This window comes from Marmota monax, unplaced genomic scaffold (assembly GCF_021218885.2).
Source record: "Marmota monax isolate L192 unplaced genomic scaffold, Marmota_monax_Labrador192_F-V1.1 WCK01_AAM20220418_F8-fsc00230, whole genome shotgun sequence".
Taxonomy (NCBI): Eukaryota; Metazoa; Chordata; class Mammalia; order Rodentia; family Sciuridae; genus Marmota; species Marmota monax.
Window position 1 is genome coordinate 864,735 of NW_026693365.1, and position 14,065 is coordinate 878,799.

Genomic DNA, 14,065 nt, shown 5'->3' on the forward strand with positions numbered 1-14,065 from the left:
GCATTTGTAAAAAATCTAGAAAAGATGGTAGTTGTCCTTTATCCCGGACTTCAGTCTCCACGGTTCAGTTACCTGCAGTCAATCGCGGTTAGACAATGATACTACTCTGCGCCTTGGTACCCCTCTGTGCCGTGGGCCAAGAGGTGAGCTACCTGTGTTCTGAGAAAGGGAGAGAGACCACATTCAGGCGACCTTCATGTCAATGCATCCTTGTTTTTGCTAAGTGTATTGTTGTAACGCCCTCCCGTGTCTGGTTTATAAAATACCCTTGTCCTGGGCACAGGAATACAGATGGTGTGGGGGGGGTTAGGAGCTCGCAGTTCTAGGAATCGGCTGGGGTCTTGGGCGTGTCCCCTACAGATGAGGGAGGCAGCTGCAGTGACACCCAGAGAAGACAGGAAGCCCTCCCTGGCAGTTCGGTTCCTCCTGGACCCGCCCCCACCCCCGCAAGCACCCGCCCTTCCCTTTCCACCTGAAGCAGGTGAGGCGGGTCTGTGGCCACTGCCCCGTGGTGAGGCCTGCTCCTCCAGCAGTTGCTGCCTGGCCCCAGTGCGGGGACACAGCGCTTCCTGGACACTGCAAATCCCCCTTGACCTCAGGGAGTGGAAATGAGCTTCCCTGTTGCTGGACCTGCCAGACTCACTTCAGGGGCCTCCTGGAGGCAGCTGCCCACTCACGGGGCACTTCCAATTTAAGACCTTCTCTGATCTATTATGGAAGTGTTTTTAGGAAAGTCTTAGTTTATCTTCCTACTGGCAGGGATACGATGGCTCCCCGCCCTCAACACTGGGTAACAGAGTGTCCTCCTGTTTCGGTTTTGTTTTTGTTGTTAAGTTCAACACTTCTCACGTTTCATAGCCAAACGATTCTCTTCTTTTGTGAATTCACACTCTCTGCCTGTGTAGGCTACTATGTGACCGTCTTCTGAAAAAAATGTCAGGTCTCTTTTATCTATGAAAATTATTGCTGTAAAATAGGTTGCAAACACTTTCTTCCCAGTTCATTAAAAGTCTCAGAGTATGGGATTTTAGCATACAGAAGCTCAGATTTTAATTGGGTTGGAGTTACTGTTTCCTTGGTGATTTGTCCTCGCCATACTGGGGAAACCGGAAGTAGAGTCCACATCAGCCCACATCACTCAATTCACGGAGGTCACTGTCAGGACCTGTAGGACAGTGGTCCATGTTCTGCTTCTGCATTCTGTCCACAGTGTGGCCACAGTTGTCGGTGACCATCTGTGCTGGACAGAGCCATGGGACCGCAAAGGGACATAATTAATGCATGCCTCGGGGATCTGCCCGGAAGCAGGACTTCGCTATTTGTTCCGTGGAGGCAAATGTCCCGGCTTTGGGGACAGGGAGAAGGACTGGGAACAGGGAACAGAGGGGAGCAGGGGCACTCTGAGCCCAAGGCACCGACTTAGCTCACGCTCCCTGGAGGGTGTTTCTGAAAAACAGTGGGAATGTCACAGGATAGAAATCCCCTTCTGTCCTCTCTGCCAGTGGGAGGACATGGCAGAGCCTCGGGTTCAGTTATGAGAGAGCAAAGGTGGTCAGAAAGCAGAGCAGGGTCCCCAGGGAAAGTCGGGGTGCTGTGCTGACGTGTGAGTAGCTAACGGATCTGGGCTGCGTGCTCTGCCGGAGGCTCTGTGCCGCACAGCAGGGGAGGAGCCAGGCCACGGGAAGGGTAGAGGCCGAGAGACCAGGCCCAGGCCTGGTCCAGCAGTCTGCACAGCTTGCCAGGGGAGAGGCCAGGAGCCAGGCCACCCCCCTCTCCAGCCCTCCCACCAGCTTCCTCTCTGTCTTTCCCTCCCTGGTGGCTTCTCTTTGAGCTGGGGGCAGAGGGCCAGGAATGGGGAACGGCAACCCCAAACCGAAGGCTCTCCTCTGCTGGCTCACCCCGTCGCGATTCGCTGAGACTTGCTCTGAGAGCTCCTGAGCCTCCGTCTGGATTCGCACATCCAAACACTCCTGCAGCCCACGCTACCACTGGGCCTCTGTGGCACCTTGGCACCTGATCGCATGGTGCCACCAAGGCGGTGATGATGAAGAGAAATGGGGTAGAATCTAGGCCAAGAAAGCTGAGAGCAAACCCCTCGCCCGCCCCTTTTGAGGGTGGTTGTGACAATGTCCTGGGGACACAGGTGGATCAAGAGCATATGAAGGGTTAACGGACCAGGGAAGGAAGAAAAGAAAAAGATGAAAAGAGAGAAAACCAACCACTCACCCAGAATGACTTAGTGCCACCCTCTGTGGTCCCTCTCTTCTGGGACCAGCACCTACACACAAGAACAGCAGGAATCTCACATCTGTGGTGATGGCCCCCAGCCCTGGATGGTCTCTGAGCCCGTGGACCAGCCCAAGACCATCTCAGCCCCGGAAGGACAGGCTGGGCTCTGGAGAGCTCACTGCTGGGTGTGACGGGTGGATGACGCTCCCTGCCACCCCAGGGGTCCTCCCGGTCACTGAGGCAGGCAGGACAGGTCCTAGCCACCCCACCACTGACGTGGAAATGCTCCCTGCTCTTGTCCAGCAGGTAGGTCACAAGCAGCACGGAGCCTCGGGCCACTGTCCTTCAGCTCCCGCCCCCTGGAGTATGAGAACTCAGCCAGCCACCAAGGGGCTCCGAGGCATCGGCCAGGCACTGGAACCAGCGGGCACGCAAAGAAGCAGCGTGCTGTTGGCAAGCTTTGAGGTGCTGGTGTGCGCGTGTGTGCGTTAAGGAACCCGTCGGGAGGCGGAGTTAGAAAGGGGAGGTGAGAGTCGCTGAAGAGCACTGACTCGAAGGCGGCCAAGCTGAAGGCCTGCCTCACCCTCAGGACCTGTGGGTTACCAGAGGCGCCTGCGGCCTGGGTCAGTGGATTTTTTAGAAAGATCTTTGGTGGTGGTGGCAGAAGTATTCATAATATAGAATTTATCATTTGAACCATTTGGTAGAATATGATTCAGTAAGTGCTTTTACATTCTTGTGAAAACATTATTGCTGTCGAGTTCCTGAGTGCTCGTGGTCACTCCAGAGATGCCGCACCTGTTGCCCTTCTCGCCCCCAACGTCTGGCAGCCACCAGTCAGCTGCCAGCCTTGCAGGTCACACTCCAGACACTTGCTAGGAGTGGACTCGTACAAGACTTGGTCTCCCACTAGCTTTGAGCTTAGCACAGTGTTTGGAGGCTTGTCTATGAGGAAGCAGGACGGGCGCTGCCCTTCGTGGCCCAGTCTTGTTCTCTCGGGCATGGAGCACCCCTGATCTGTCGGTCCTCAGCGGGGACCCTGCCGTGTCTGCACGCTGGCTGCGGTGAGCAGTGCTACCGTGAGCGTGCACAGGTGGTTGTTTGCACACTCCTCAGGCTCTGGGTGTCCGTGGACAGCAGTGTCGGGGGTCACCCGGTGCTTAGAAATCCACCATTGAACAGACGGGAAGCTGAGAGCCAGAGAGGCCATTCCCTGGGCCCACAGAGAATGCAGGGCCGAGAGCAGGGGGGGCTCTCTGCGCGTCTGGCTGCAGTGCGGTCTTACCCAGGCCTGACCCCAGACGCAGACTGCGGGTTTGGCCCAGCACAGCCTGGTTCCCAAGGGCCCCCTACAGAGACGACGAACTTTGGTCTCTGTCTAATTAAAATTTCTCAAATTAGAAAAATACCACGTCAGAGATGTTCACTCTGGGGAAGGGTCACACATGGTTGATTTGGAAACAGTGACTTAAATTAATGGCCAAAGCCATCGTGAAGAGTCAGGCTGATTGGACGCAGCCGCAGCATTTACATGTTCTCAGAACCTTACAGAGAGGCTGGAGTGAGGGGGGCGGGAGCAGGCGCCCCGAGCGAGCGGCGGCGGCCAGGAGCGCCCTCCCGCCCCGCGCTTTCCCTTTCCTCCTTGGTCAGAAACACTGGGGTTATGTAATGACCACTGAACAATACTCGCAAGTTTCAGAAAACTGCAGGCCCCAGCCGCCCGCCCAGGCGTCCCTGAACCCGCACGGTGTGCTGCCCGCTGCCGAGGGCACGTCTGGCCCCCTCAGGAGTCCTGCGTTCTGCGGGCCGTGCCGCCCGACCCCGGCGCTGGCTTAGCCCTCGGAGCAGAGCTGGTTCCGTTTCCTCCACAAACCTCAGCCATGGCTGGGCACAATCTTCTGGAAGCCACCTCAGATCCAGGAGGCTTTTAAAGTGACTCTGACCTCTCGTTGGCCTTGGTGGACACTGAGCCTGAGTAGGGCCCAGTCAGGCTGGGCTCACACTCAGACACTGAGCCACCAGAGGGGACTGTGCCCAGCAGCTCCAGGGCAGCTCACGGGGTCCCTCCTCTTCCTCCACCATCAGGAGGGGATCTGCAGCTCCCTTGAGCAGCCCGGGCCACTCGGCACCCTCCTCCTGGATGCCCTCCCTGCCCACCCAGCTCCAGGGACTTTTTGCCTTCTCTGGCACCTGAGGCCCCTATGATCCTGGCAGGGTCCTCAGAGGCAGGCACTGCAGTGGTCTCTTGGATGCCCCGTCACAGGCAGCATTGAAGTCTGGGAGCAGATGGGAGACGGATGTGGCAGGGCCTTGCTGAACCGCCCGTGCCTGGCCTCTGCCCGCGCCTGGCCTCTGCCCGCGCCTGGCCTCTGCCCGCGCCTGGCCTCTGCCCGCGCCTGGCCTCTGCCCGCGCAGCACTGCAGCGGCATGGAGGTGGCCCTGTTGGAGTTTTACAAAGCCTGGTTTTTCTGGGAAGGCTTGTTCTGATAAACTCTTCTCTTCTAGGTCTCTGAGGAGCTCTGAGGGCAGAGAGGATGGGATTCCACAGCCAGCAGCGGAGGGGCCCCCAGCCCCACACGAGCCTGCACTCTGCTGGCTTCTTAGGAAGAGGCCCAAATCCCCCCCCCCCCGTGCCCCAGATTCTTGTGAAATTCTTCCTGTATCACTTTTCCTGTTCGTGTCCCAATATTCTCTTTTGCTTTGCCGTTCCTGAAAAAGCTCTTCTTTTCGTGAAGAGCGGGCCACCGTGTGCGGGGTTGCTGGGACTCTCGAGGAGGCGAAACCATCCAACCCCGGAACAGCACAAAGTTTCCACCTTGAAAAGCAACAAAACACGTGAGGAGGGCTCTGGGGCATCGGGAGGGGCAGAGGAACCGTGCCCGCTCATCTTCCGCTTGCCTCCCGACTACAGCACCATCTCTGCTGTCAGGAGACGGTCCAGACCAGAGTCCGAGGACATGCACTGCTGGGACGCCCGGCCGCAACCTGCCCCACATGGCGGCCTGCTCGCGGCTCCCGGTGGACACACAGAGAGGCCACGCGGCAACCCCAGCCCCACCCGAGAGCACCACAGACTCCAGCCCTGGGCAGCTCTGGCAGGTCACCCAAGTCCCTGCAGATTTGGCATAGTCTAAGCCAGTCATTTCACAAGGGACAAATCTACACACAGGGCACGTCAGGCTTCTCGGGACACAGATGTTGGTTCACTGTATTTTTGCTCTAGGATAAATGACAAATTTTCTAGAAAACAGTGGTGAAGACATCTAAGGAGAGCAGTGGCCGGGGACACAGGTGGGGGCATGGGGTGCACCCCTCTGTGTCTCAGAGAGCTGGCAGAGCACTGAGGACCCTTGGGAGGTGTCTGTCCCTCATGCTGCTCTGGGGACCTGACTGTGGGCTTTGGGGGTGGGAAACCTCATGTGGTCCTCTGAGATTAATGTTCGAACAGATGCTGTCCCAGAGAAGAAGCAGCAAACCCATGAGACAGACTGGGCTGGGCTGGGGACGGGGGGACAACGCGGCCGAAGAAGACAGTCACCAGCCCTGGAACAACACAGAGGATCACACCCAGGAGACAGGACGCTCGAGGCTGGGCCCACACTGAGCGTCTGGGCCAGCAGGGAACCAGTGCACGCGCAGCCTGCGATTCATGAGGACTTGACGTCAGGAGGTTCCGCTGCTGGACACAGAGCCACGCGGATGCCCAACCTGAGACAGAAACAGCAGCCTTACCCCCTCTCATCCCAGCCACCCAGGCATCTCCCAAAGAAACAAGGATGACCTTACTGTTTACTTATTAAGACAAAATCATTAGGAATGAGATTTAAAATTCATGTGCCTAGGACTGGGGATGTGGCTCAAGCGGTAGCGCACCTGGCATGCGTGCGGCACTGGGTTCGATCCTTAGCACCACATACAAATAAAGATGTTGTGTCTGCCAAAAACTAAAACTGAATATTAAATTTAAAAAAAAAAATTCACGTGTGCTTACCAGAAGAGACTCAGAAGTGTGATTTTGCCACCTGCAGTAGCTGGCCTGGCTCACGCCCCACCTTGGAGTCAGGGAGTAAATGACAGGGGCAGGCTCTTCCACCCCCAGGTCAGAGAGTCAAAGATGAAACTAGCCTTGGGCTTCTGACTCCTCTGCATGCCCCTCAAACCAGATCATCTGGACAGAAACTAAGGGAAAATTTGTTGCTAGATCTGAGATAGCAAGGAAATGCTGCCTGCCCCACATGTCCGCTACAGCATGTTAAATCAGAGTGAGACACAAAGAAACACCCTGCACACAGCAGAGCCAGGCCTGGAAACCCTCAGTAGAGTTGCCTTCCAGGGAGTCTGCTTGTTTTATGAGCCACCCCGCAAGGAGCCCACACCTGCCTCAGAAGCAGGCGCTCTCTGGAGCCTGCAGAACAGGACCCGTCACAGGGAGGTAACGGAAGGCTGGGGGCTTTTGTCTGTGTAGCGACAGAGAACAGCATAACCACGGGCACTCTGGGCACTGCCTTCTCCACTGCAGGCAGCACAAGGACCCCGGGCCCTGCCCTCTCCCTGCCCTTTCTGCCCTCTCACAGCAAAAGGCGAAACCCTGCCTGTTCCCCTCTCTGAGCCACCCTGCTTGGTGCTGCAGGAAGGCTCAGGCTGTGACCACACACCAACTTCAGCCCCGGGCTGGGGCAAGTCTTAACACTTGGTCACAGTCAAAGGGTTAATAAAAACCAGGGGATCTGTCCAAATCCTCCTGTCGGTGACACCCCAGACCTACACATCCACAAACACAAACTTGCTGTCCAATTAAACTGTGATAAACAGGAATCTAATGCAGGCAATGCAACCAACTGGACTATTTCTCCCCCAAAGATAGACCCTGGCAGCCACGTTGAAGGCCAGCTGTGAGCAGACAGACAGAAGCCCTTCTCACAACAGTGACTCTGATAGCTGGAAGCCCTGGGCTCAGCCCTGCCCTGAGCTTAAGTAACAGATGCGAAGACACTGCACCAAAGGAGGAGTCTCTCCACTTTTAAAGTCAGTGCTCTTGGGGTGTGAGAAGGAAGCCGCAGCTCCACAGGAGCACCTGGGTATCCAGAGCCTTGCCTCCTCCCGTCAACGGCAGAGGGAGGGTCCCTAAGCAGCAGCCGCAGCCCTCTCAAAACCATGTCCGTCCCACTGGGAATCACAGGATCCTCACCTACTCCAAACAGCGGAGCCGCAGCTGAAGTGACACAGACGTCCTAAGCATGTCAACACGGCTTGGGTTCAAAGGACTCTTCAACTAACCACTAAAGATTTCCCTCCTGTTGGAATAAAGTTATGTGCTGGCTTTTCCAGTTTCAGATCCAAGTCTCCCTTTGATGTGACAACCGTCAGTAATCGCTGAAGAAAAGAAATCCATTGTGCCTCAGTTTACATCAGCATGAAACTCACATTGTCACTGTCACTGTTCCCGTTCCAAAGCAAACGTTCCGTTAAGACACATTCAAAGGCTCACTACTGGGCAGAGATGCAGAATATGTTCCTGGGACTGAGGTCGGGGCCTGTTCTCTTTCTCCCTGCCACGCACCCTGCCCTCTCCCTCTCACCTTGTGCGACTCCAAGTACAAAAACTTCAATCTCTACGCTACTTGGAGAATTATTTTTTTACACACCATTTGCTTTAGAATTTTGTGTGTACTTGACAAAAGTGAACACAGGTTTAATACCCTAAAATAAAATGTATATCAGTTCCAGGTGAGTATTTCCCCACTGTGTTTGCGGAATACTTCCTCTATTGGAATAGGAACAAACGTATTCCTGTTGGAATCAGTGCCTCTTCTTCCATGTTTCTGGGATGCCACTCCTTGCTTAAGAATGTAAGAAATCACTTCTAATGGATTATTTATTGAAAATACATCAAGAGTTCCCACATTTTGAAGAGATGTATAGTTATGTATGCAAATGCTATCAGGGAAAAAAGCATGAAATTTTGCTTAAAGTAGATTTTTAGTTAATTACTCTTAAATAAAGCACCGTAACAGTTCTTTGTGAAATTTGCTCATTTAAATACAGTTTTAAAATTTTATGGAATATTTTTTCTAAAAATGTTAATTTTGAGATAGTTGTGGATTCTCATGAGGCTACTGATAAATTAATGTAGACACCCCTTCCCTCTTCACAACATCTTGCCACACGAGAGCACAAGGTCCCACCCACTGATACACTCCCCAGAACTTGCTCAGGTGCCACGGTCCCGCGTGTGCACGTGCGTGTGCATGCGTGCTTAGTTCTATGCGTTCTCAGCACACGTGCAGACTCAGGTGACCACGTGGAACATCTTTTCCAGCAGTTTCTGATTTCAGTGTTTCGTCTTGGCTTTACTTTAAAAACACCCATGTGTGTGTCTCTCAGATCCTGTTTCTTCTTTATTGCTCTCTCCATTTCTTGGCTACAGTGACTTATCCATCTCTTCTTTGAATTTTATGGCCTCTTTTGTGAACTCTTTGCTAGCAGAGAGCTTTGCTTTTGGTTTGCTTTTTGCAGCACATTTATCCTTTCCCAGGAAAGACACAAACATAAACAGACATTCCAGCCTCCATGCCCAGGGTTCTTAAAGACACCAGTGAGAATAGATTGATATAAATACTCAGCTCAAAAACTGTCATAAAAGCTCAGCCTTTAAAATTGTCTTATTAAAATATTTGTGTTTTTTTTTTAAAGCCCTGATTTAAACTCAAGTTATGCATTACAGTACTCCTCACCGAAGGAGTTTACTTTATGATCTTTCTGCCAGGCAAAAGGAATCCGGCATCCATGCCGGCAACTCGGGACACGGGCGAGCAAGGCCGACAAGAGCAGTTCTTTCAGGCTCATGATGTGTCAGAAAAATAGGTGTTTTCAGAAAAACCTCAATAAAGGTTTCTATTTCAAATGGCCTCAAACGGCCACCCACAGGTCCCGTCCCCAGAGCTCCCACTCGGCCAGAGGTGTAAGTAGCAAGACTTCCTTGACACCAGACTGGAAAAACAACTACTGATATTTAAGGGGCCAGGAAGCACCCAGTGGAGGCCGATCCTTCCTCCCACCTCACTGCTCATGTCCCAAGCAGCTCGGCCGGCCGTGCCCTCCACTTCTTCCCAGTCCAAAGCTCCACTGGGATCTGCATTTCCATTCTTCTCCACAGGGAATTCAATTTCTTTTGAGACCAGCTGGCATCCCCAATACAGGAGTCAACAAGCATCTCCAGAAAGCCAAGTTTGAGGGGCAAGGCAGGCTCTCGTGTATTGGGTGGTAAGAGGATCGGGTGCTTTCTCCAAAGGAGAAGACTTGTCAGAAAGGAAAAGCAATGAGCCTGCCAAGTCTGACTCAGCAGAAGGTAAGAGAAGACGAGGAAGCGGAGAGAGAACAAGCGCATTCCGCCTGGTAAGTAGTGGTGGCCTCCACGCGCCTCCAAGCCAGGCGCTCTGACCCTCTCAGAGCCTCAGGCATTTCACCAGAACGCTCAGCACTCCTTTGGGGACTTTTCAATTACCTGAGTCCAGCTGACTGGGCAACACCAGCAGGAGAGAGGTGAAGGGGAGCACCTGCAGAGCCTCCCATCCTCGGCTTTTGTTGCTCCTGCTGTTGGTCACACAGCCTTCCTGTGCGTGAAAATCTCTCACTAGACATAAGATCACCTACCAAGTATGGAAATATCCAGACACGTTTTGCTGATACATGTAATAAATGCTTCTTGGAAATATTACAAATAAATCACACGCCACTGAACAACATTTCCAGAAGTCAAACAAATTAGTACTGAGTATGCTGAAAGAGAAAATGAGTTTTAAAAAAAAAGGAGAGAGAGAGGAGGGAGCTGTTGCCTCGCCTGCTGGTGATAAGCAGGCAGGATTCAGACGGTTCCTTGTACCCTTCTCTCCTCTTGTACGCAGTATCAACTATGCAAAGAGCGGGCTTTATCTGCCTTAGCCATTACATTCAATTATATAAAAAATAAACATGCCCACATAAAGATCGGTTGCTCTCCAACTAAGTGTGTTATCTAATACATGAAGGGCTTTTTGTCCAAACAAGCCTTTAACAGTTTTCATTTATTAATCACAGGTATTGCGCTTTGTGTTTATCTAATATTTAATTGTGGTCTGTGATTGACTCTCTTACGTTTTACAGAGTGAGATTATTTTTTAAATAAATTTTAAATGTTCCTGCAGAATTTTTCATTGGGACAGTATCTCCTGGCATTTTTTTTTTCAGTAATTTTTGGAGGGTAGTCTTAAGGATAAAGCTGTTGACATTCTCCTTAAACAAAGCTGTGTGATTGTGTGTGTGTGTGTGCGTGTTTAAAGGATGACATTCCTCATCTGTCTCTTCTTATTTCAGATGTGGTGTAAACTGCGGATGGTATAAAGGGTAAATGGAAGTCACTAATGAAAGCGCATAATTTAGGCAACAAAAACCAGAATTAATGTATTATCCTTCTGTAGCATTTAGTACTTGGCCAATCCAAACTTTCATTCCTAGAGAAATAGGCGATTGAGACAGTTTCCATCTGTTTTTGACAAAGACAGAAGATTCCCACAGTTATTCTCTGTTAAAAATTCTTCTTTAAAACGATAAAACTGTCATTGTCTTAGGGGGCTATTTTGTCAAGAAAATTTTCAGTGATGCAGAAATAAAAGAAAAAGGAAAAAGAAAGAAACCCAACCTGCAGCAGTTGGACCCTTTTGTTGCCACAGCAGGACCCCCGCTGATATTACAAAACCACATGAAAAAGAAATGGATACTTTTGGGAGAATGGATGACCCGCTCTAGATTTGTCTTAATTCTTTCTGGGTGAAGCAGAGACTTTTATAAAAGTATCACAAAGACGGAAAATTAAAACATATTAGGTGAGAAGGTTTTCAACGCGTTCTCCGTCCCCACCTCGCCCCCGGCAAGAAGAGATCCTGATCCCTCTCCACCGCCGCCGAAGGCCCTGGGAAGAGGTGCCCACTGCCTCACAGCCTCGGCGAGAGGACGGCGCCTCCGCGGCTGGAATCTGTCGACGGGACTGGGTAGGTGTCTGGTGAGAAGGAGCGGATGCGGGGGCCCTGAGCGCTCTTCCATAGGAAACCAGACCTGAGTCTTTGCCCCGAATCTCGGTGGTCTTCTCCCCCGCAGGGCCCGGCGCACACTGCCTCTTTTCCCCCAGACCCATCATCTCCCAGCCTGGAGCCCCAGCGCCTGCCTGCGGGTCAGTACGCTGGACCCACACAGACGGATCCCCTGCCCTCCTTTCCAAATTTCAAGGTCGGACCCCGAGGCTCCCAGCTCTTAGCTCCCCTCCACCTGCATATCCGCGGCCGGGCGTGCGTTCTCAGCCGCCAGGTCTGCTCCACCCTCCGCTCTGCGCGCTAGGCCGGGTCTCCTGTGCTCCAGGATAGAGCCTGTCTTCCGCTCTGCGCCCCTCTGACACCCGAGGCGCAAGCGCAGGACAGCGTCCTCCTGTCCACTGAGGGTAAACCCCAGTGCCTCAGGCCCGCATCTCTGCACCCACTGGACGGGCCACCCAAAGCGCAGGCCAGGACTCCCTGTAGGAGCAGCCAGCGAGTTCTGAGTGTCCGCACGAAGAGCGCACTCTGCCCGCTCCATCCGACAAGGGCAGAGCAACAAGTCCGACACGACTCTCTCAGCAGCTCCCCTGGCCACCCTGGCTCGGAGGGGTGGAAAGGATCACCATCTCCCTGCCCTGACGGGTCCTAGGAGAGTCTCCCCTACAGTCATCCACAGACATCCACACACACCACCAAGAATGGGAAATGCAAGAGTTCCTCTAGGTACTCCTGGACCTTGCTGGAAGTCACCAGTCTGTGGGTCCCCAACTGACACGCTTTGCAAAAGGCCTCCAGGGTGCCTCTGGGTCTTAGAAACTGCCGGGCTGCCCCTCATCCATCTTTAGGAGAGAAAGCGCACCCTATTCGCCCTGCCGCGGCCCGCCGGGCCTCCACTAGGAGGGATGCTCAGGCCCCAGACACCCTGGGGTCGGCCCGCCCGCCCCTGCAACGGAGGGCGCCCAATCGCGCGCACAGCACCTACCCTGGTGCGCCGGTCCGGAGGTGGGTGGCGCGGCGCTAGTGGGAGGCGGACATGGACCACGCGCCTTCCATGCGCCACACGGAGAAGGCGTAGCTGAGGCGCTCGTGGGCCACGTAGCTGCAGCTGGTCATCTTATTGTCCATCTCGTCGCTCTGCAGGACCTGGTAGAGGAAGTCTATGTACCTGGCGGCCAGCTTGAGCGTCTGGATCTTGCTGAGCTTGTCCGAGGGCAGCGTGGGGATGATCTTGCGCAGTGCAGCGAAGGCCTCATTGAGCGACTGGGTGCGCTGGCGCTCGCGCACGTTGGCCAGGATGCGCTGGCTCTGGAGCTCCTCGAAGGACTGCGCGCTCGGGCTGCCCTTCTTGCCGCGCTTGCCCGGGGTCGGGCTGCCATCTTCGCTTGACTTCTTGCTGTAGCGCCGCTTCCGGCCGAAGCGCTTTGGCTGCCGCTCGAGCTCCTCCTCGCTGGTGCCCAAGCTGTCCACGGGGGACACGGGCGAGCTGGAGCCCTCCTCCATGACGCCCGCCCGGCGCGCGTGGGGCTGGAGGCGCCGGGCGCCGCTGGCCAAGCCCGCGGCCGCTGAGCACACGCTCTCGGGTTGCTGGAAAGGCTCTGATTTCGGGCCGGTTTGTGCAAAACCGAGGTCTCCGGGAGAGGAAGTTATTCTAACTTTTTTGGAAACTCTAGCCCGGCTGGGTTGCTAAATAGCTGTCAGGAGCAACAGCGGCGCGCTGATTGGCCACCATGGCCGGGGGCAGGACGAGTACTGGGGCCTTCGCCGGCCGCCCCCGCCCCCCGGCGCGGCACTTTCAGTTTTGCCGTTTTTCCTCCCTGAAAGCTGCCGGCATCCCCTTCGACCGCCCGTCAGCCTCCCTGAGCCTTAGGCCCAGCCAGGCCTGGCTTTGTCTGCCCCTTACCGTGGAGATCCGCCCTGCTGGGTCGCAGAGTTCCGTGAGAGGCTCAGGGGGCAAGTCCCACCCCAGATGCGCTCCAGGGACGTGAGGACGCACCCGGAGCCTGTGGGGAGCCCAGATTCCAGTTGTCTTAGCTGCCCCCAGGCGCGCAGCGAGTCCTCGCCGCGGTCCACACACTGGGGCCTGGAAAGAGCGGAGCTCACCGGGGCGGTGCGGACACTCGGGTGTCCGCAGAGAAGCCCACCCCCACGGACCGAACTTCAGGATCCCTGGAGACGCCATCCGCCAGGGCCAGTCCACGTGTTGGGGACCGTTTCTTACCCCGATTGCTGAGGAGCCCAGTCCCCGACGTCTTCCCGAGCTTTCCCCTTAAATGTTTTAGCATTTGAGCGCCACAGCGAATGTCTCCTGTGTGCGCGGTGCCGCCGCCGCGGCCCACCGGGTCTTGGCACGGTGCTGGGCGCTGCTTGGGGCGCCCGCCCGGCCTGCCTGACCCGCCCTGCCTCCGCTCTCTCCCTCCACTTCGCCTGTCGGCCAGAGGACGCTCTGGGAGCTGCGCGGGCCGCCAGGGCCCAGCGTCCCCTACGCCGGCGCCATGGGGCAGCTCTGAGTAGGAGAGCGCAGAGCTGCGGAGCTTGGGGGCTCTGCCTCGGAGGGCGACACCGTGGACCCCGGCCCCGCGCCATCTGGATGCCGAGCGCCAGCGCTTTTGAAGTGGTTCGGGGTCTCTTTGTTCGCCGGCCCTCTGGCTCGGGGCCTGGAGGTGGTTTACAGCGTCGAGGCCTTTGAACCTATTCCCAGGTGACCCGGGCTCAATTAGGCCCGGGCCTAAGAGGGGCTGTCAGGCGAGCCGCGTGATCCGGGGCAGACGGGG

At 55.0% G+C, this 14,065-nt stretch overlaps 1 protein-coding gene across 1 annotated transcript in view; it reads right to left on the reverse strand.

Annotated features, from left to right (window-relative positions):
- The window catches only part of Twist2 (twist family bHLH transcription factor 2), a 40,753-nt gene extending 27,716 nt beyond the window's left edge, over positions 1 to 13,037 (reverse strand). Inside the window, exon 1 of the mRNA XM_046457006.2 lies at positions 12,277 to 13,037. Within this exon, the coding sequence (XP_046312962.1) occupies positions 12,312 to 12,794 (483 nt within the window). The 5' untranslated portion in view covers positions 12,795 to 13,037 and the 3' untranslated portion in view covers positions 12,277 to 12,311. The remainder of the gene's footprint in view (positions 1 to 12,276) is intronic.
- Positions 13,038 to 14,065: the final 1,028 nt, after the last annotated feature.